This window comes from Lynx rufus, unplaced genomic scaffold, assembly GCF_022079265.1.
Source record: "Lynx rufus isolate CCGP_SWC_20201006 ecotype Redwood Valley unplaced genomic scaffold, mLynRuf1.p SCAF_4, whole genome shotgun sequence".
Lineage (NCBI taxonomy): Eukaryota > Metazoa > Chordata > Mammalia > Carnivora > Felidae > Lynx > Lynx rufus.
This window is the reverse complement of record NW_025814856.1, coordinates 76,247,387-76,269,477: the sequence shown is the minus strand read 5'-3', so window position 1 is coordinate 76,269,477 and position 22,091 is coordinate 76,247,387. Positions and strand designations below refer to the sequence as shown.

At 40.5% G+C, this 22,091-nt stretch overlaps 1 gene segment (V, D, J or C); it reads right to left on the bottom strand.

Annotated features, from left to right (window-relative positions):
- LOC124523829 (T cell receptor gamma constant 2-like) overlaps positions 1–22,091 on the bottom strand; it is a 32,062-nt gene continuing 9,971 nt past the window's right edge. The window contains 5 exon segments of the C gene segment in view: positions 1–605; positions 2,201–2,248; positions 8,498–8,623; positions 10,409–10,738; positions 19,361–19,411. Coding sequence covers positions 463–605; positions 2,201–2,248; positions 8,498–8,623; positions 10,409–10,738; positions 19,361–19,411 — 698 coding nt within the window.

Here is a 22,091-nt window from a genome sequence, read left to right as displayed (position 1 = left end):
TAGACTTGTGATTGTTTTTATTGTGCCTATTATGAAAAACATAACAAAACTCAGGTAGCAAAGATGGCAGCTTCCAGAAATGTAAAATAAAAGGCCTCCAGGAAGTTATCTGGATACAGAGCCCCAGGAGCTCTATGGAAGCTGCACGCCAAGTGTACTCAGAGGCGAGGGTGCTGCACTGCTGACGAGCTGGTGGATGTGAAGGATAGAGAGGTACTGAAGCCCCCGTGGATGCCCCCCGTCCCCATCCCTGAGTCATGGCAGAAATTGTTCTCCATGCAGAGTGACATTTCCTGTCTGCCTAGCGGTTTGTAAACCTGTTCTGCAATGATGACACATAGAAAAAGAAACATGCGAACTGAAATAACCCAAACGCAGAAAGAAAGCCCCGCTATATCTCCAGCAGACTCTTCTAGTGACAATAGCCAATGGAGAAAAGTGGACCCTTGGTGCCACCATGGGTTAGGAACTCTTCCCATTGTCACAGAGTTCTGGTCTCCCAAGCAGACAGATGGCGATGATGACGGTGTAGACCATGCTCTTGATGACAAGGAGGAGGTAGGTGTAGTAGGCAGAGGTGTTCACAAGCTGCACCTGTCGGGGGTCTAAAAGAAGCCATCGGTTAGTTTCACACATTTCTGATGTCCTGGGTTGAAGTGACTCTCTCACCAGTACAATTGGAGAGTAAACATCTACACCACCATCACCACTAACACCACCCCCAAGACTACTCAGAATCCAGTTTGCCGACCAAGTCTGTAAAAAACCTGTGAAATTCACTTAGAATATTCCAAAGTATTCTAAACGATGGTTGTGTTTGTAATTCATGAACCCAAGGGGGAAGAACCATTGGTGATAGATAGCTTTGAGCATTTCTTCATCCCCAGCATGTCCCTATGTAAGAATACTAGGCAATATCCATTAACCACAAACTAAATGTCAGTTGAGAACTTTGCCTAGAATGCCTTAATCCTCTTTAATTTTGCAATAACATACGAGATGATTACTTTCATTCCCATTTTCTTATACTGAGGACAGGGAGAGGAACAATTTGCCTGATTTCATGCAACTAGTAAGTACGAGAGGCCAGATTTCAATCTCAGCAACCTGGTGTTTCAGGACGCATTCTCAGCTACTCTGTCATCCTGGATCTCCACATGCAATGAATACCCAAGACACCCAATGATTATGGATAAATGTAAAGTTGGATGATGATAAGGAGGATGATGAGGAGTAGCCAGAGTCCAGGAGCCCCTTGATATTGGACATGAGGACAAATCAGCAGGACTAGAGCCAATGGTCCTCATCATTTCCTTTGTGCATATGTGTGGAGAAAGAGCCAGGAACTACTACTTATACTTAGAATGTACTCACAGGTACTTATTATGTGGCTGCTAAATGAGATACCTGAAGCAAGACACTCCACATAGGGGGCCTTGTGTTTTCCATAACTGAGCTGGGTGTTATTTGTGTCATTTGTGGTTGGCTCAGAAAATGTAAATAAGCTAACCCTATTCCTGCAAATAAATAATTAAGACTGGGGTGTAAGTCTGTATTCTGGCACGCGAAGTCCTGCCATCCCACCCACCCCAGGTGTGCAGCCTGTCTCAGAGCCTTGGGTTTGGGATGCAGAGGAAGAATGAAACCTGAGTAAGTGCATGAAGTCTTGATTCATCTAGCCTGGGGTGAAGCCCGGATCTCGCCGTGTGGCATGATACAAGGGACGTAGTTAATCTCAGCTCCTTGTCCTCAGGGGCAAAATGGGAATGAAATACTCACAGTGTTAAGAGAATTCAACAAAATGCACTGACAGTAACACGATGCCTTTTGTCCAAGAACCTCTCAGCATCATTTATTAAGTACCAGCAAGAATAGAGACTTAAAAAAAAAAAATAAAGCAACAGTATATTTTCCTCAGTTAGTAGAAACAAAGGCCACAGAAATGCATGAAGTGCGTTAACAGACGTCAGAGCCCCTCACTGCACCCCTACTTTACAGGCCTCTCCTTCCCAAGCCAGCAGTTACTGTGTGAAGACGACTCCTGGGAAATGATGGACTGACTTAAATTACCACTCAGTCTATTTTGCAAGATCCTGCCATTGTGAGGCTTCTACCTGAAGCCAGAGAAGTTCAAAAGTTAAGTTGATCGGGAGGAAACAATGCTATAGCCTAACATACAGGAAACAAGTACAAAACTTACCATTTTCATCTTTCAGAGAAGCTTTTGTGTAGTTAACAGCAGCGAGCTCTAAAAGAAATGAGAGCAAGTATTATTCTGTTGTTCATATCCATTATTTGACTCGTGTCTGTACTGTGGATGGTTTGATGGATGGATAGATAGATGATAGAGAGATAGATAGATAATAGAGAGACAGATACACAGATAGGTAGATACACAGATAGATAGAATCTGTCAACAGATAAGAAAGAACCATTACAAATAGGAGCCCACAATTCCAGAAATGTTGCTCTGGTTCCTTGTAATTCTTTGTAGATCAATTCATATACTGTATTTCTGTGCAGGAAGATGTTAAAGTTCATGAATTTTTTTTCTTTCTTCCTCACAACTGGGGAGTAATATCTAAGACTATATCTTGTTTTCCCTCTGTCCTCACAGCTTCCAGCACAGTGCTTGTGGCAAAGTAGGTGTTCTGTAAATACTTGTTGAATGGAAAAACATCCAGAAACAGTGGCTGCTGTAAAGTCCTGAACACACACCACTCACATGAAGCGTGGCCACCAAAACGATATCGTCCAACCTGAGAATCCACAGCAGAATCTTACACGTTGGATGGAGGCTGGTGTAGGTCAATTTCCCATGTAAAAACAGAAGCAGCCTTACTTTTCCAAATCACGCACACCCCAATAACCGCAAGTCCCGCACATGATTTTCTAGAGTGGAGGTGTTTGTGGACATGACAACAAGGCTAATGAAAGCCAGTACCCTTAGATGGTTATTCCTGTGCCAGGCACTCTGTGAAAGTTCACGTGCGTTATCTCATCTGATCCTGGTGACACTGACATGAGCTGGATTTGGAGGACTCCATGTTACGCGTAAGGAAATAGGATTTAGAGTCAATAAGTACCTTGCTGAGAATCATACCAGTGACGGGCAGAGCCAGCACTCAGGGTTGGAGGTGGGGGGTTAGATGAGCTACAGCATGTGGAACGTCCCTTGTACAACAATCCATACAAATCAAACCTAAGTCTACCATCGTGGACTCTCATATATCATCTCTTCTGGATACCCTCGTTACTTTTACCAACTGACCATTTATTACAGAAGCTCAGGATCTGGGTGTACTTTCTGCAGGGATAGGATGATAGGCAAGTAACATCGATAGCTGCCTGAATACATAAAACATGAGATGAGGGTTGTATTTATCTAGAGTGTAAAAACAAAACAATACAAAAACAAACAACCAAAATAAAAAAACATCCAACATACATACAAAGACAAAATTCCTTAAAAAGTATATTGACCGTGGGGCACCTGGGTGGCTCCGTCGGTTAAGCGTTCGACTTTGAATCAGGTCATGGTCTCACATCTGTGAGTTCAAGCCCCACGTCAGGCGCTGTGCTGACAGCTCAGAACCTGGAACCTGCTTCGGATTCTGTGTCTCCCTCTGTCTCTGCCCCTCCCCCACTCATGCTCTGGGTCTCTCTGTCTCTCAAAAAATGAATAAACGTTAAAAATTTTTTTACAAAGATCATTGACCGGTGGATGCAGAGAGTCATGAGGTTGTTTTGATTTATCCTTTTTCTGTTCAAATGTGTCCTTGTCCCTACACACGTGGTTCAGGTGTGCAATTGTATGCCTTCCACACAATCTAATTTTGTCACTCTTAAAAAGATGGGTTTGAGGTATAAACTGTCAGGTAAATCCCAAGAAGGAAACTGTTAGTATAATTACGTTAAATGTTAAAATATTCTCAAAAGCTGACTTTAAAATGCCTTAAATGTCTTTCTTTTCCATACAGTGGCTTTGGTCACCATACTGCGCATCTGGAACTAATAAAGCACTACACGAGAACTAACTGGAATTCCAACAAAAACTTTAAAAACGATAAATAAAAATCTCTTATCGTGCATTGGTGAGCTACCTCACTTTGTCTCCATCTGATTCAGAAACGTCCACTGTCTGTGCAGGACCTGGCGTCAGGTGGAAAGGGTACTGGTGTGATGTGTGCCCGAGGCTCCATACATTTAGTGTTACAGCAGGAGCACTCGGTAAGGTCCCTCTTCTACTGGGGGTTCGAGGGCTCTCTTCCTCTGATGACGTGTCTAAAATACCTAGTCCCCAGGCTTTAAACTGTGACCAACAGGATCCTTTGCACTGTGATCTTAGAAGGCTTCCGTAACCTGGTGGTGACAGGCTTGAGCAGAAGACAGGGTAGACGTACACCCTCTGGACAGGCTAGCATAGGACAGAAAGGATCAGCAGAAGGTTGTACACTGAGAGAATCCCAAAAAGTTTGCAAGGTTTTCCTTCAGGCGCCTATTACTTGCCCACTAAAATAGGAGCCTTGGTCCCTGGAGATCACAGAAGATGTGCCCCAAGGGGGAAACCCACTTTTTAAAAGTGTCTTCGCCACAGGGAGGGCATCAGCCTCTCGGCAGGGAAAGGCTTCAACCCTTCCAGAAATGTACAAACAATAACCGGGGCATGTTGACAGCCCGCACTAAGTGGCAGTGGCATGAAGTCCGGCTGCAGGTGTTCAAGGGGTCCCCAGGGAGGAGGTCTGAAGCTTCTGGAACAAAAAACAATTTTTCCAAGATTATGCACCTAGCAGGTTAGACACTCAGGGTAAGTCATTTTGTACTATTATTTAAGTCTTACCACTGATGCCTGTTTATAATTCGAGCCATCTTAAATGCCTCATGGTGGGTGAAAGAGTGAAAACACAAAACTAAAAAAAAAAAAAGGCAAGAAAAACAGGGTTTGTCAGGGAGTCAGAAAGAACCAAGTGACTGTCTTGGTTTTCCCTCAACTCCAACTCTTTCTTGAATACACTGCCAGTTTGTTCACCTTGATTTCCCGGATTCAGAAGCACACTGGTGCCATGGTACAAGGTCATTAGGACAGCAAGTCTGGCATGAGAGGTCATCTTTTTTTTTTTTTTTTGGAGAACCAGAATGGACTTTATCTACAAGTGCCACAATCTTATAAATACACTGTAAAGAAAACTTAGTATGAATATTTATTTGACAATGCTCCCCATTAACATATCAAGTAAGCCAAATTAGTTTAACAAATCCTTTGGAATGTTCAGGTTAAAGAGACCTAAGCAGACCAAACTCCAAAGAAAACAAGCAAAAAACCACAAAACCCTTAGCCCTTTGGACAGAGAGAAAACCAAATTCTAATGCTGTATCAGCTTACTTTTGTTTTGTTTCGGTTTTTTTGTTTTGTTTTGTTTTTGTTTTTATTGTTTTGTTGTTTATTTGTTTGAGAGAGAGAGAGAGAGCAGGAGCAGGGGAGGGGCAGAGAGAAGGAGAGAGAGAGAGAATCCCAAGCAGGCTCCACCCTGCCAGCCTGGAGCCCAATTTGAGGCTAGAACCCAGAACCCTAAGACCATGACCTGAGCCAAAACCAAGAGTAGTCTTTTAACTGACTGAGCCACCCAGGTGCCCCGGGATCAGCTTACTTTTGCTTTGAAAATTCTTCATGCCAATATTAGTCAGTCCTGACCACACATAACATTCCTTTCCAAATATCCCATGTTTGCAAATCTTTACTACTTTCTTTTTTACATTCAGAACTTGTCTTGATTTACCTTATTTATGCATTTATTTATTTATCTATCTATCTATTTATTTATTTGTGTTTATTTATTTTTGAGAGAGAGAAAGAGCACAGCCCAGGAGGGACAGAGAGGTGTGGGGACAGAGGATCCCAAGTGGGCTCCGTGCTGACAGCAGAAAGCCCAATGTAGGGCTTGAACTCACCGACCCTGAGATCATGACCTGAGCCGAAGTCTGATGCTGACCCAGCTGACCCACTCAGGCGCCCTCTGAATTTACCCTCTTTAAATGAGCCTCCCTTTGGAGAAAATTCCTTTCTTTCTCTTTCTTTCTTTCCTTCCTTCCTTCCTTCCTTCCTTCCTTCTTTCTTCCTTTTGTTCTTTCTTTCTTTCTTTTCTTTCTTTCTTTTCTCAAAAAATAACTCCATGCATCAGACTTTTCCTTGCTAAAAATACACACCTTATGTTCTCTGCTTTCTGGGTTGTTTCCCTTATTATTTCCAGTAGTCTTCATTAAATTTATCAGAATTCTTAACTCTTGGAAACCTTCACTTTTAACAAAAGTTAATAAGGAAGCAGTTGTGAACTGTCAAACAGCATCCTTTGGATTGGCGAACTTGTGAATACATTTCATAATTCCTAGAAACATCTGCTTCCTTATAAAACAATCTTTCAGCAAAGCACAAAGTACATTTACAAGCAGGCCCAAAAGTATCTTCAGTTTCTCTGCATTAAGAAAACCAAAAGGAGATAAACCTATGTTCCTTAATTAATAATTTCCTATTTATGGGGCATCTGGGTGACTCAGTCAGTTGAGTGTCCAGCTCTTGACTTTGGCTCGGGTCATGATAGTTCCTGGGTTTCAGCTCTGTGCTGGCAGTGCAGAGCCTGCTTGGGATTCTCTCTCTCCCTCTCTCTCTCTCTCTCTCTCTCTCTGTCTCCCTGCCCCTCCCCCGCTCACGTGCTCTGTCTCTCTCTCCAAATAAATGAATAAACTTCAAACAAAAGAAAAAATAATTTCCTATTTCTTTTAAGTTTTTATTTATTTTTAAGAGAGAGACACAGAGACACAATATGAGCAGGGGAGACAGAAGCAGAGAGAGAGGGAGACACAGAATCCGAAGCAGGCTTCAGGCTGTGTGCCATCAGCACAGAACCTGATGCGGGGCTCGAACTAATGAGGCGTGAGATCATGACCTGAGCCAAAGTCAGACGCTAAACCCACTGAGCCACCCAGATGCCCTAATAATTGACTATTTTATCACACTTGGAAATAATCTAGATATTTAATGAATTTAACGTAATTTAACAGGTGACCTCACTCAGCAACACTTTAAGGTTTTAGTTCCCCCAAAGCTTTGGGAAACTATTTACAACTTTATCTAAAAATTTTTATTTTATTTACATCTATTCAAGTTACTTGTTCCTAAAAGTTGAGCTGAAATTACCCATAAAAACTTTATGAGGCGTGGGAAGGGATGGGTTAAATAGGCGATGAGAATAAGGAGTACCCTCATCCTAATGAGCACAGGGTGACCTATGAAGTGCTGAATCACTGGATTGTACTCCTGAAACTAGAGCCACACTGCGTGCCAACTAACTGAAATGAAAATAAAAATACTAAAAAACAAACAAACAAACAAAAACTCATGAAACATCAAAGTCTGTCATTCTCCCAAGCTGTTTTTTTTAAACGTTTTGTAACTGAGATCCCATCTACTTATTTGAATTTTAGTAAACCCAGGCACATGAAAGTTCTAATTAATTTTAGTGCTGACAATTCTAAAATGATGTCTGCTTTGCTTAAACAACAACCAGACACAGGCCTGACATGTGAAGTTGAAACGCGCATGGGATAGTTTCTCCCTTTCTGAGAGAGAGGTCTAGAATGCCCAGTCCTCACAAGTGTTTGTCTAAAAAACCAAAGAAATATAGAGCTCTTTGTAAACCAATTTTGACAATGTCTCCAGAGAGAAAAATGTCTCACATTGACGACGTGTATTTGTGGACACACAGATCGCTGCAAAGACCCTGGGGTCACTGACATTCATGGAGACATTTATGGAGAAAGTGTTAAGGTTTGTATGTGTCCCTGGAATTACAAAGGACACTGAGCCAGGGTTTAGGCACAGGAGCCCTTTAGCAGTTTGTATTTTAAAAAGACCTCTTTCCCTTAGTTTCCCTCAGTCCCAGGCACTTGTGGGCTGTGTTTACATTTCAAGGACCTGATCAGATGGTTCACTTTGAGGACAGAGAAAGAATGCAGGTTCCTGCAAGAAGGACTTTGCTTTCCTAGAGCCAACCATCTATAAGCCCTTTTCTAGGACTAGGAGAAGTGTGGGGTTGGGTGAAGGGACAGGGAACTCTGGATTGACCCAAGAGCTGCGTTTCTAGTTCTGTTCGCATTTGTCAGGACAGCTGCTCTCAGTGTCTCAGACTTGGATGTTACTGCGTTCAGGACACAAGACTCCGTGTGCACCACCAACAATTCTCTTGGAACCTTGCTGACTTTTCTAGCAGGGGAAGTGGGGTCTGAAAGGTTGGGGGCTTGGCTCCAGGCACACCTTTCTGCCAGCCCAGCTGGGCTCTGGCCAAATAGGCCAGTTCCACAGGGTTCCAGATAAACATTCCGGCTCAACCGGGCTCTGGGCATAACCCTTGCAGCCCAAGCTGACCTGTCCTGGAAAGGAAGGCCCATTAGATCAGCAGTCCGAAGGCAAGGAGAGGGGAGCTTCGAACCAAGAGGAACTCACCCGCAGCCCTTGAAACCGGTGAGGAGGACGGTGAACTCAAAGGGCTCACAGTGACCACCCCTGTGTTTCGCCTTGTCTCCGAATGCCCCTGTGGGTCTACTTCGGATCCTCTTGCCTCCACCACACCTGTTATAGAACAAAAAGTCAACCAAGTAAATGTTAAAGATCCAGTAGCTGTATTCGTCAATCAATGTGTGAATCAGCATCTCATCTAGCACTTAGACGGGAGCTCCAAAGGAGGATAGGAAAGGAATATTTTAACAACAGACAGGGGGCGGAAAAAAGAAGATTATTAGCAAGGAGTCCACTGATTTAGGCAAGGTCACCTTCATGGGGAAGGAAGGGGTCAATTAGGAAAGTACCTGGTGCTGGCTAGGAAATTCCCTAGGTGACAGGTTAAAGGTTACTCTTCTGGGGGTTGCAATTGCACTGGGATTAGGTATTAAGTCTTGGTGGAGTGACTCAAGCTTTTAAGTTAAGTGTTGCCATTTTGGGACTATGGGTTTTATTGTTTGTTTATTTGCTTAACACTCCCAGAGGACAAAGGACAAAGTCTTAACCTCAGAAATATAGCAAAGCTCTTCACATGTCTTGCTATGTGTTTGTTCCCTGCTGCTTAAAAAGTGCTTGTTAACCACAGAGCAAGTACAAACTGGTTCCTTCTTATGGGCCCTCTGGGGCCCTGGTCTTTTATGTTCATGTTCAGGACTTGACTTCTGAGTCTAGAGAGTTCCTGGCTCACAGCCGGGCCAGGGCACATTCAGCTCTGCCCCCATTGTCACATATGACCAGCCTCTGCACCAACGGGGCTCCTTCAGGACACCATGTCTGAATCACCAGGGACCCTGGGTGATTAGGCAAAGTGTATTCGCCCTACTGTAGTGATCCTCCTGGGGACAGTGGTCCATCCCACCTCCCTCCCAGGCCTGGCGCACACTCAGACGGCAGGAAGTGTTTGCTGGGCAGCATTTCCCGGGGGTAGAAATATATCCATTGTGGACAATGGGAGAATGTTTGTACACGTAACCTCACCCCTCTCCAGTTACCAAATTTCACCTTACAGTCTTACATAAAATTCAAATCTGGAACACCCAAGACCATACTAAAAACTCAGCAGCCAAATCACCATTTTTACTTGAGCTGCAATCCAGCACCATCAAAGGAGCAGCATTTTGTCACCTGTAACTGTTCAAAGGTGATACTTTGAGTAGACCAGATTGAGGTGAGAGGGAGTTTGTAGAGTAGACCATTCCCTAAAGATGTGAAATTTTTCTTATTTCCATATCAATGAGATCATCAAAAACGCACTCTCTTTTTGAGCACTTATTGTATGCAAGGTTGCTAGGTGTTTTCATATGTATTCTCTCATTTAATCCATACAGTGGTGCTAAAAACCGTCACTGTGACCTTCATATTTTGGATGATGAAATTGAGGCAGCAAAGGCTAAGTGAGTTTTTCTTTTTCTTTTTCTTTATATCTTACAAAGCCCATCATATTTAATTCTGTGGGGAAATATTTGGACTTTAATGTACCATTAAAAGTAAAACATTTAGGGGCACCAGGGTGGCTCCGTCGGTTGAATGTCCGACTTCGGCTCAGGTCATGATCTCACGGTTCATGAGTTCAAGCCCCGCGTTGGGCTCTGTGCTGACAGCTCAGAGCCTGGAGCCTCTTCAGATTTCTGTGTCTCCCTCGCTCTCTGCCCCTCCCCGCCCCTCAGGCTCGGGCTCTCTCTCTCTCAAAAATAAATAAACATTAAGTTTGGTTTTCTTTAAAAAAAGAAAAAAAGTAAAACTTTTAGAAAAGATTTCTCTTTCCCTGTTTTCCATTAATTCTTGACAGGTAAAGTGTGGTATTCCCTTTGAAACAAAGAATTCAGGAAGGTTATATTCATGTGTACATGCCCATACCTTTGTTTATTGAAGGAAACAGAATCTCTTGTTCAAACCTTCTTTTATTCTTCTCCTGTTTAACGATACATTTGTGTTCTTTGCCCATTGACTCTTCACTCACGGTCAGCCAGGTGTATTTCATGTATGTGTCCTTAGTCTTCATGGTGTTTCCCTGTTGAGACGTCAGAATTGTTTTGCCATCCTGTTCTTTCCAATCTATCTCGATAACATCAGGGAAAAAATTCTCAAGAAGAGAAAGATATGTTCCAGCCTTATGGAGGTTTACTTCAGCAATTGAAGGAAGAAAAATTGTGGGCTTGGGGGAAGTGTCTTCATCAGGATTTTTATCTGTGGGACAAAATAGAATAGCAATGAAAACGTTATTAGAGAAATGGAAACATTGTGTGGTTGGAACCACTAGCACATAGTTAAAAGGAAGGAAAAGTTGCCATAGAGTTAGTGCTTACCATGACCTTTAAACCACAGTGGGTTCTGAGTTGCTTCTTTTGTTACTTTCCATGGGAAAAGGGGTTCAAGAGGTTATGTAAGTTGCCTAAAGTCACAGCTATTAAGGTCACCACATGGGTTAAAATGTAGAATTTTTTGAGACAATACATGGTCACTTGTTGGAAAAGGGATCTATTTCCACCCATACTTGACAATGTATCAAGTTGACCATTTAGCTTCAAATAAGAATCCCATGCCCACTTCTGATGCTGGAGTTCTTTTGCTTGATTTCTGATTTTATAGAACATCTCACTCTCACGTCTAAACTATGCCAGGATTTTGAGTAGGACAACATTTAAAGTGGCACCTCCAAAATATTTAAAATGCCTTGAATTTAAATTTTTTTAATGATTATTTATTTTTGAGACAGAGAGAGACAGAGCACGAGCAGGGGAGGAGCAGAGAGAGAGGGAGACACAGAATCTGAAACAGGCTCCAAGCTCTGAGCTGTCAGCACAGACAAATCGCAGGGCTCAAACCCACAAACTGTGAGATCATGACCTGAGCCAAAGTCAGGTGCTTAACCCACTGAGCCAACCAGGCACCCCTAGAGTGCCTTGAATTTGGAAGTAATGTGGCAATATTTCCAAAACTGCTACTTAAAATTTATTGATTATTTTCACAAATGCTCTTATATGAACCTTATAGTGCAAGTAATGCACTAGTCAGAATTTTGTTTTGCTTTAGAAAATGTTCACTCAAAGCACATTTTTTGGGGCGCCTGGGTGGCGCAGTCGGTTAAGCGTCCGACTTCAGCCAGGTCACGATCTCGCGGTCCGTGAGTTTGAGGCCCGCGTCAGGCTCTGGGCTGATGGCTCGGAGCCTGGAGCCTGTTTCCGATTCTGTGTCTCCCTCTCTCTCTGCCCTTCCCCCGTTCATGCTCTGTCTCTCTCTGTCCCAAAAATAAATAAAAACGTTGAAAAAAAAAATTAAAGCACATTTTATATTGGAAATTCATTTGATGTTGACACGTGACTAAGAAGACACCGTACTTTGATGCTTAGCATCTCCCCCAAATTTGGATCTGCCCTACAAGCCTGCTGAACTTGTGGTTGTACCCATAATTTTCTTTGATTTTATCAGCTGAATAAAGTTGTATGTAACTGGCATAATGTTAACAGGGTATCTTGCACACATAATGTGAAAATATGTAATGAAATATCATAGTTGTCAAGGGCATGTCACTTGAGGACTGGACTGTTCCTTGCTTATACATTGATTGTTAATTAATCATTGAAATTATAAAGACTAGAACCCTTCCAATTTGATTTCCAACTGAAACACAAACGTTAACACATTTTCTCTTTGGGCTAGTTTGGAGTTAGAATAATAATTTTGTGGACAATTTCCGAAGAAAAGAAAAACTTTATTTCTTCCTTGAGAAGAAAAGGAAAAATATTCTTGAAAATTTCTGTGAGTGTTACAAACCTCCTGATTTTTATACAAAATCAGTAAGCAAACAATGAGTTTTTTATTCATTCTATACATAGAATTAGATCATAATGTGGTTGTTTTAAACTTGTACATCTTACTTGTGCTACAAATATATATATATTTTATTGATTATAATAGTAAGAAAGTCTACATTTCTCCAACCATATATGTTGTTTTTAATTTTAAAAGTTTGTTATATAAGAGAAGACTAATTTTTCAAAGTACATGATATTTACATCATTTTTGCCTCTAGTCAATACATTAAAGAATCTAGTTTTCATCTTAGGAACTTGGTTTTTTATAGGATTACTTCTGATTCATCATTGTAAAGAACTTGAAAATCAAAGATGAACATGGAAAATTTCTGGATGGAAAAATACGATGCTTATCTCCTGTCCCATTTCCTCAGCTAGATCCTGAAGTTTCATTCTTTTCCGGATAGAGGGAATCTTGAACTTCTGTAATTGTCTCAACTGAGCATTAAATAGTATACTTGATTATATAAGATTAGTGCCTATATGTTGGGTAATTATATTACATGTTTTTTCTTTCAATATTCTTTTTAAGCTTACTAACTGTTTTTTTATGGCCACAATCATTTTATTGATGCATAAAATAGAAACGAGTTTACAAAATAAATGTTTGTCCAGTGCATTTGTGCACATTCAAAGTTAAAAAAATTTTGGGTGTAAATTGCCTGAGTTGTATCTATTTTATTGATATGAAGCAGTATGAATTCTATATAAATTAACCAAATACAACCACATTTTCAATTAAGTGTGGTATTTCAAACCTGCATATTCATATTGACTCCAAATTTCTCATTTTATTCAACTATATTCTTTTATTAAATAATTATTTAAAGCTATTTCATATGTAAATATGAATTTCAAATTTATGACATTTCTAAATGTATTTAAAAGCCCTACGTCTATCTATAACTATGTTTCTATGTACATTGTAACTATATTTTCAACCTTTGTTTTTCTACTATTATAAGCATGAAGCCCAAACCTGTTGAAGTTAGAGGTAATATAAATTAAGATAAATAAGTTTTAAAGTACATAGAAGAACTACAAAAATACAATCTTAATTTCATTTTTGTGGCCCAGTGAGGGACAAATCCAGTAAACAGGTACAAATACCTCTAAATTCAAGTTATTTGTCTATCAGTGGACAGCAAGGGAACTTCCCATTGGAGCAGTTACAAGTACAGCTGACTCCTCTGGAGAATTTCTGCTCTGTCAGTAGGATCGGCTACAGACCACCCTCCATAGTGGATACAATTCTCCCATTTGGTGTGAAACGGGGCAACTTCTACCAGCACCTACTATATTTTGCGTGATGTGCCATGTAATTTATCCCCAGTCTCATTTAATTCTCATATGACTCCTGCTGAATGCGTCGTGTTATCCCACCTGATGGATGAGGAAACTGAGGGCAGAGAGTAATCGCCAAATTCACATAAGCAGTACATGGTAGAGATAGAGCTCCAGGTCAGCCTGGGGCAAATCCCGGGCTCTCTGACTACACCCTTTCACCATCAGGAAAGGAAATGTGTCAACTCACAAAGCACATCTGTCGTGATCTACTTCATTCTTGGAACAAACCCTTTCGTGACAGTTACACACGATGTACATGAACACTTTATACAAGTCCACACGGACACAAGGTCTGATCCTATTACAATATTTGCACAATGTTGTCTATGCTGACCTTTGCTGTAAGGATTGATATTAAAATCTCTCCTAAGATTTCCACAACCAAACATGCTATGGAAATGAGAAAGTATATTATTATCATTATCATGATTATTAACAATTTCTTTAGATGAATTGTGTGCTCCAACATGACATTTTAATCGCATGGGACCACATCTTTCTTACTAATGGGAATACAGTACTCGAGGTAATGATTGGATCTAGGTAAATCAAGCATGGAGACTCATTCCTTCGTTTGCACCCCACTTTGCTCTACTATGTCTCGATTCACTCAGCCATCATCACTGGAATGTGCCTTTGACACACCAGTTAATAGGCAATCACTTGTCTTGTCCACTGTATTTCCAGTGTTAAGAAAGTCAAAGGGAACATTGGCTAAAGCCTAGTAACATGGGGTCAGTTCATGAAACTGCTTCACCTCTGTAGTCCAAAGCAAATGTCTCTTTTCTCACCAACAGCACAGTTTATGTGCATTCCAAGCTTTCACCAGAAATTTCTACCTCAAACCGCCTGCCTTCCAATCATGCCCCAAATTTGGCTTGAATCTCCTACAGTGGGCCTTCCAGACAAATGACTACATCAATGGTCGGTTACCCGCTCCTCCAAGCCTCCTATTGTCACATTAGATCCCTAGACTATCACCTGCCTGACCTTGTCTGTTGAAGGTCACCATCTGTGAACGACATTAAATGTCACGGTGCCCATAGTAATGATGCCGCGGTAGCATGAAAGGCTTTGTTGAAAAACCACTCCTTCCATCTTATAAAATGGGTGTGGAAGGCAATGCCTGCTATTTCACTTCATAGTCCCCCTAAAGGACGCATGCATCGAAAGTTTTTTCTAATTTTATGATTTCAAAGGCATATGAAGCTTCTGTATACTTCATTTTATCAGATAATACAAAGTGTGTGTCCACCACAATTTCTCCCACCTTTGAACATAAAGTTTTCCCATTTCTTGTTAGATCATCCCAGGCCTTTTTCTTCTGCTTTCCTTCGTGTCTTGGTCTTCTATTTTTATTTCATGGCCTAACTGTACTTGTGTCTTTTATTTGAGGCCTTCTCAAGTAGATGTTGGAAAGAGACAGTATAAATAAATGAGAAATCGTTTGTGCATTCAGCCTCAGGGCTTCAGAGCTTAAGAAGGTCTAACTCAGAGATCACATGAAAAACGAAAGAAGAGGTTTCCAAATCCCTCTCTGTGATACAAACGCAAAACGTGTGGAATTCAACCACCCTGAAACGCCAGAGAAGAAGGTGAAGCTTTCGTTCCCAACATCATCCCTCACGAAACAAGGGTTGTCTTATGTTTCGGTCTGGGGCCACTTATTAAAAGAGGCTCTTCTAATCCATTCAACTTCGATCCAACAATACTACTTGGACAAGATACAAACCTGAAATAAACTTGATGAGACTAGTTTTGGAAGTCGCACTGGTAAAAGACAATAAGCAGTTTAATGTGGATTTAGTAAATCCGACTTGGGACTAAAGACTCTATACTTCGTGCTTCTGTCTCACATACATAGAAAGACAGTATAAATGAAAAGAATGCTTTTATTTTGTAAGTGGGTGAATTGTCTCTTCCAATAAAATATCCAGGGACATCATCATCTGGGAATCCCAAAACAGACACTCAGACCTTGCAATGACTCAGAAATTTGCTCTAAAGTATACATTTTAGATGCGTGTGAATAGTTTGATTAAAATTTTCAATAAAATGTGAGAGCAGAAATAAGCAGTATTCTCAAATGGTATTTATAATGATATAACTTTTAATCTGTAGTATAATCCAAATAAGACATTAAATATTATAAGTGAATATTTAACTCTATATGGATATTATTATAATTTTACATATTCAAGTTGTAAAACCTGTCCTTTTTATATCTCATTTTCCACTGAAAAGTGAGAGATTGCCTTATGTTGAGGCTAACAATATTTGAGATGATGCTTATTACATTCTAGTCATTTTTAGAATCATGCAACAATGAGTCTTAGAAATTAAAGATATTCTGCCAATACTGACCAATTGTTCTAAAATGACCTGTAGACTAGATCATAACTGATACATTTCCTGTACTCCTGATTCACAAAGTCCTTCACTGGTGATTGTTTGAATTCTATACAATTGACTTTTTAAATTTTTTTTATATTTATTTATTTTTGAGAGACAGAGTGCAAGCAGGAGAGGGGCAGAGAGGGGGAGACACAGAATCTAAAGCAGGCTCCGGACTCTGAGCCGTCAGCACAGAGCCCGACGCGGGGCTTGAATTCACAAACCGTGAGCTCATGACCTGAACCAAAGTCTGCTGCTCAACTGACTGAGCCACACAGGCACACCAGTATTGACTTTTTTTTTTAATCACTGACCCTGTCCCAACTGATGTGGTAGCTATAATTTCATTTAGTCTTCAAAACAAACCACTCAAGATGTTTTTTTTTTACATTGACAGAATGAATGGATGGAAATATAGCAAATGTTAACAGTAATAAATGTCACTATCCAATTTTTATTTCTTCTCTTTTCCATTTTTCTCCACAATGGCCACGTACTATTTTTTATCATTTTAAGAAAGCAACGGACAGCTAATTAAAATTTATTTGCTAAAGGATGATTATTCAGAAACTGATAGATCCAGAATCAAAGCCCATATTTTCCTCTGCATCACACTCTCCCACAAAACTTTAAGGACCTCATGAATTATTATATCTCTGTCACCATTATTTAATCAGACCGTTAGAATTTATATTGCAGTCAGATGGAAAAAAAAGAGGACAAGAAGGTTGCTTTTCAATTTATGAATTCATTTGTGTCTCTGATCACAACCACTAAGGAAACCAAAATATATCATTACTTTCATGATTTCATTGTTTTACTAGCATTGTGAAAATTCTTTAAAAGCTTGTAGGTGACCACACCTAGCAGTATAGAAACATCCCTGGGAGGCGTTTTCCCTCATCTGGGCAAAATTTCATGTCTAAGACTAATGAAGAAAGAACACATTTACTAGTCTGAATTTAGAAAAAAACCAACAGAGAAACCAGCTCATGACATTATGGATATGTTTGCACAGTTAAATGTGTCCATACCTGATATGAATCACCTTCTGACAAAATGACAAGTTTAGCAATTTTTTGTTCATTCTTTTCCATTGGTTGCTTTTAGATCAAATGAATAAGTTACACAAATTTCTTTACAAACCTTTCAACACAGAAATTCCAGAGGGACCTAACTAACATCTCCACCCCTCAGGGACCCCCAGTTGCTCTAGCAAGTTAGCTCCTTGTCAATGTCGCCCACGCAAGCTCAGGTGGCAACTACCCCCAAGGACTGGGACACAGTCACCTACCTCTCCAAGGATCCTGCTGCCATTTGTGACCAAACTTGGGGTGAATCCAAGAATTCTGAGCCGGCACCAGCACCCAGCCTGCCACCCCTGCATCCCCTGCCTCCCCTCCCTACGTTATACGGAAGAATGAAAGAATATTTACCTGTGACCCTGAGCAGTGTGCCAGCACCAAATACTTTGTAAGCCCAGCTATACCCAGCCCACTGTCTGAAAAGCTTTTACAGAAATCTCCCTTTGGGGGCACCTGGGTGGCTCAGTGGGTAAGTATCAGACTCTTGATACCAGTGAAGGTCATGATCTCAGAGTTCAGGAGTGGAGCCCCACTTCAAGCTCTGTGCTGACAGCTCAGAACCTGCTTGGGATTCTCTCTCTCCCTCTCTCTCCCTCTGCCCCTCCCCCCCCATAAAGAAATTAACTTAAAAAGAAAAAGAAAGAAATCTCCCTTTGCACCTCTTTACAAATTGTGCCTGTATTTTTTCAATATTTATATAAGTATATAAAAATGGGCCCTGATAGCATTAAACAAGGATGATTCTCAAGCAAAATCACATTGTATATGAACTTAGTCAAGAATGGATGAACTGACCCCTCTCTGCCTGGACAGTTTGGTTCTGTCTTTCCCATCTTTGAGTAATAATACAAACTATGAGCTTATGAGTTAAGCATTCAACTGAAGAGTCGATTTGAAAGTTAGGCTATAGAAAATTAAATATTCAGACTTAAAATAAAGCTTAATGCTCCTAATACCATAGAATGGCCTAGACCATGCTCTATGGAACAAACAAATCTTTATTGGGTCCCAAATGTTGCCATAGTACCTAGCCATGTGAATTTAGGCAAATAACTGAACTTCTCTAAGCCTCAGTTTCCCCAACAGTGATATTAAAGTAAGAGGGTCTCCTGGGCAGGGCTGTTGAGGACTGAGATAAGGCACTGAAACTAGTCAGCATGATACATGGCTCTCAGTAAATAGTAGCTAATATTATTATTCTCTTTACTCAGATGGTTTGGGGCCCCCTTATCAAATGTTCCACTAAACAAAATGTACGGATTTTATAAGCAATAAGTATTACAGAAAGTAAGAAAGCAAAAGGGCTCATGAACCTAAGACATTCCGTGTCTCTGGTGGCCACATGCTGAAAAACAGGGGCCCAAGAAGTCACAATCGAGAATATTTGTCCACTAGACTGCAAGCTTTTGGAGCGTTGGGACTGCGTCTTGTGCCCCTTTTATCTCTAGCGTCCAGCCTAGACACTGTCTTCAGTAAATGTTTGCTGAGACAATACATGAACAAACAAGAATACTGAACCATGAAGATAGATTCTTTTCTTGGACTGTAGAACTGAAATAGTTTACCGAGCTCACAAATTCCATCACACTGGGCCATCTCGGCACAGTATCACATGATTACAATTGCACAAATTTTGACTAATCTCAGCCTACCCTCTAAGAAGCTAAAGTAATAAGACTATGTTGATTTATTGAAGTTCTATAGTCATTTACTGCATTTACTGCAAGAGCTAAATTTTTGCACTGCTGTTGAAGAGGAGATCAAAAGCAATCATGTGGGTTTTGCAGGTTAATAGAGGAGCACTGTTAATACTAAAGGTACTTAATCAAAGTGTTTCTCACTTAAAGACCCACAAAAAAACCCCACCTTGAACCAATAATTTACATAAATAGTTTACAGACACAGGCTTACAAATATTTTAATTTCAAGCCTGCATCTGTACTTTTATGTGTATATTTTGTAAAGGTAGAATTTCAATCTGCTTGCAAGCAGGGAAGGAAAGAAACCCATTCCTTTGGAAATAAAACAAAAGTAGTTTTGTTTCCATCTATAGTGACCCATAGCTCCAAAACTGCTGTCCATGTGTTGAGGTGATCCTACATTGTGTTTCCTAAAAAACCTCTATCAGTTTTTCATTCACAGGATCAAAACAGGACAAAGTTACTTACCGGGAGGAGTTACTATGAGCCTAGTTCCTTCTGCAGATATCTTGATCCATCACACGGGTTAGAGGTTATCACACTAGTTAGAGTTTCCTCAAAAATGTCAGCCTTCTCCTGAGCCTCATGGCATGACCAACAGGTAGGAACCTTGTCCTGGCAATTGATCTTCTGGATTCCCCTGGAAGTCCTTGAATATAGGCTTCATGGCATTTCATATTTTCTACGTTTTCCTCAGATTAATTGATACAAATGTCTGCTTTCCATGGAGGCAATAATCACAGAAAAGTGCTCATAGAAAAAGGAAACCAGAAAAGCAAATGAAAAAAAGAAAGAGAGAGAGAAAGAAAGAAAGAAAGAGAAGGAAAGAGGAAAGAAGAAAGAAAGAAAGAAAGAAAGAAAGAAAGGAAGGAAGGAAGGAAGAAAGAAAGAAAGAAAGAAAGAAAAGAAAAGAAAAGAAAAGAAAGAGATCAGGGCCAAGTGGTCAACCAACGACTTTTCTAAATTACTAGGAAAAGTGTTCAGGGAATTAAGAGGTTTTGATTTCCAGGTGTTCAAGTGTGTGAAACCGCTCAGAGAACACATCAAAGGAAATCCCTTCTGTTCTCACAAACACCAGGCCTGCTCCGTTAGCAACTGGGGACTGTATTTCTGAAAGAGGATACGTTTTATTAACTGAAAATGCAAACATGTCAACAGAAAGATCTTCCTTGAAGAAACTTGGAGAAAAAGGGTTAAAGATGAGATAAAAATGCCCACGAACGTTTTACCAAGACCAGTCACTCTTTCCATTGTTGTGTGTGAAGTTCTGATGTCTTCTTTCCTGAAAAAGGGACATAAATATTTTAGTGGAGTGTAAATGAATCTAGCAGCTAAAGGTGCAATATGAATATCATTTTCTCTTCAGCTGGTTTCAGTTCACTTTATATTCTGAGCAACTCCACGTGTCATTGAAGCACCTTTTCGTGTCTGAACCTATGAACCGTTTATCTCTGTCACTTCAGAGGTTCCTGAACCGGTGCAAATTTCTGAATCTCTTTCTGTCTCAAAATCCTCATCTGAAAATAGATGTGATAACAATTCCTATCTCCAAAGTCAATGCATATTAAATAGGTGAAAGTATTTCAGTTTTCTATTAACTGCTAACACAGGTTCTGGAATCTAGTAAAGTTTGGTAATGATTAGCTCTTATTAGTACTGCTATCGTTTCTCAAATTCAACATTCCATACGGCCAACCATGAGTAGTTGCCCCAAACTTCCATGGTGAAAATGCTTTCATGACCATTCTTACGTAGGAACCTGGAAAATTAGTCAAACATTATTAGCACTTCAGTTTTCTGCATTTCTTCTCCACATTCCTCGTTTCCTCCAACCTTTCTTCACCTAAGTGTTTGCTTGCTTTTATGATTTTCATACGGTTTTCTCTAAATGTTTGTGTGCATTAAAACTTGAAGCATTTCCGCCTAAAACTTATGTGTCGCCCTGTCACATACCACGTGGAGCCGATGTGAACTCCAGCTTGCATGCTCCTGAGAAAAATAGAAAGGAAGAAGCCAAGATGCCTGGATTTTCCTCCTGAGGCAACTGGCCCATTTTCCCTGCTTTCCAATAACTGCCATTTCTGAAGTGATCAACACCAGGCAGTTTCATGTTGAGGAGGTAGAGGCGGGTAGACCAGAAGGCAATGGCCTACAACTAAGAGGACTGATTCTTCCTCAGCAAGACAGTGTGTCCTGGGAATGAGAAGGAGGAGAAGAGAAGGCAGCCATGGTCACTCTGGAGCGAGGTTCCCTGCACCGTCATCACTGCTGGGCATTTCCTTACAGACCCTGTGTGTGTGCATGGGCATGTGTGTGCAAGCGTGTGCCCGTGTGTGCTCGTGTGTGCATGTGTCCCTACGTGAGTGTGTGTGCGTGTGTGTGAAAGGGTGGCAGTTGTGAGGAGTGTGTCTAATTGGGGGAGCCCACACTTTCACCTGAATTTACCTAAAGAATACTGAGAAACGTAGTTGGAAGGTTTCCTTCTGATGGTGAGAATGAATTCATTGTTTCACCAAGGCACATAAGGTGGGGATTCCTTGGACACAGCAGAAGGGTTCAGATGTCAGGAACCAAGAAGGGGGATGAATCACCACTTCAGACACATTCCTGGAAAATGTGTCTTGTCTTCATTAATTATTTCAAACAGGGAAGAAAACAAAGGCAAAATTTATCTTTCAATTCATTATTTTAAAACTTTTGGAAAAAAAATAGGTATTTCATTTTCTTATTTCTCATAAAATTGCTCACAATACTGAATTATTCTTATGTGAGGGGCACTTTGCTACAAATATGCTCATTTAATCCTCTCATTTCATCCTCACAAAGCCTACTAAGGGGGTGCTTTTATTATTTATTTATTAATTTATTTATTATTTATTTATTATTATTTCCAATCTTTCAGATGGGAAAAAGGAGGCTTTTGACATACAAGGCATTTGACCAAAGGTCTGATATGAGTAAGTGGCAGAACAGTAATTTACAGCAGAGGATCTGTATCTAGAACCCATGTTCTTAAACAGCAGACTTTATTTCTTCCATATACACTTATGAGAACATAATAGATTACATACCACTCTGTAATAATAATGTGCCTACATGCATGTGCACACAGGTATGTATGTGTCTGTGCGTCTGTATTTATCTCAAGGCTCTAGAATGCACGGTTGAGGATTCATCACAGGAAGTACCCTGAATGTGC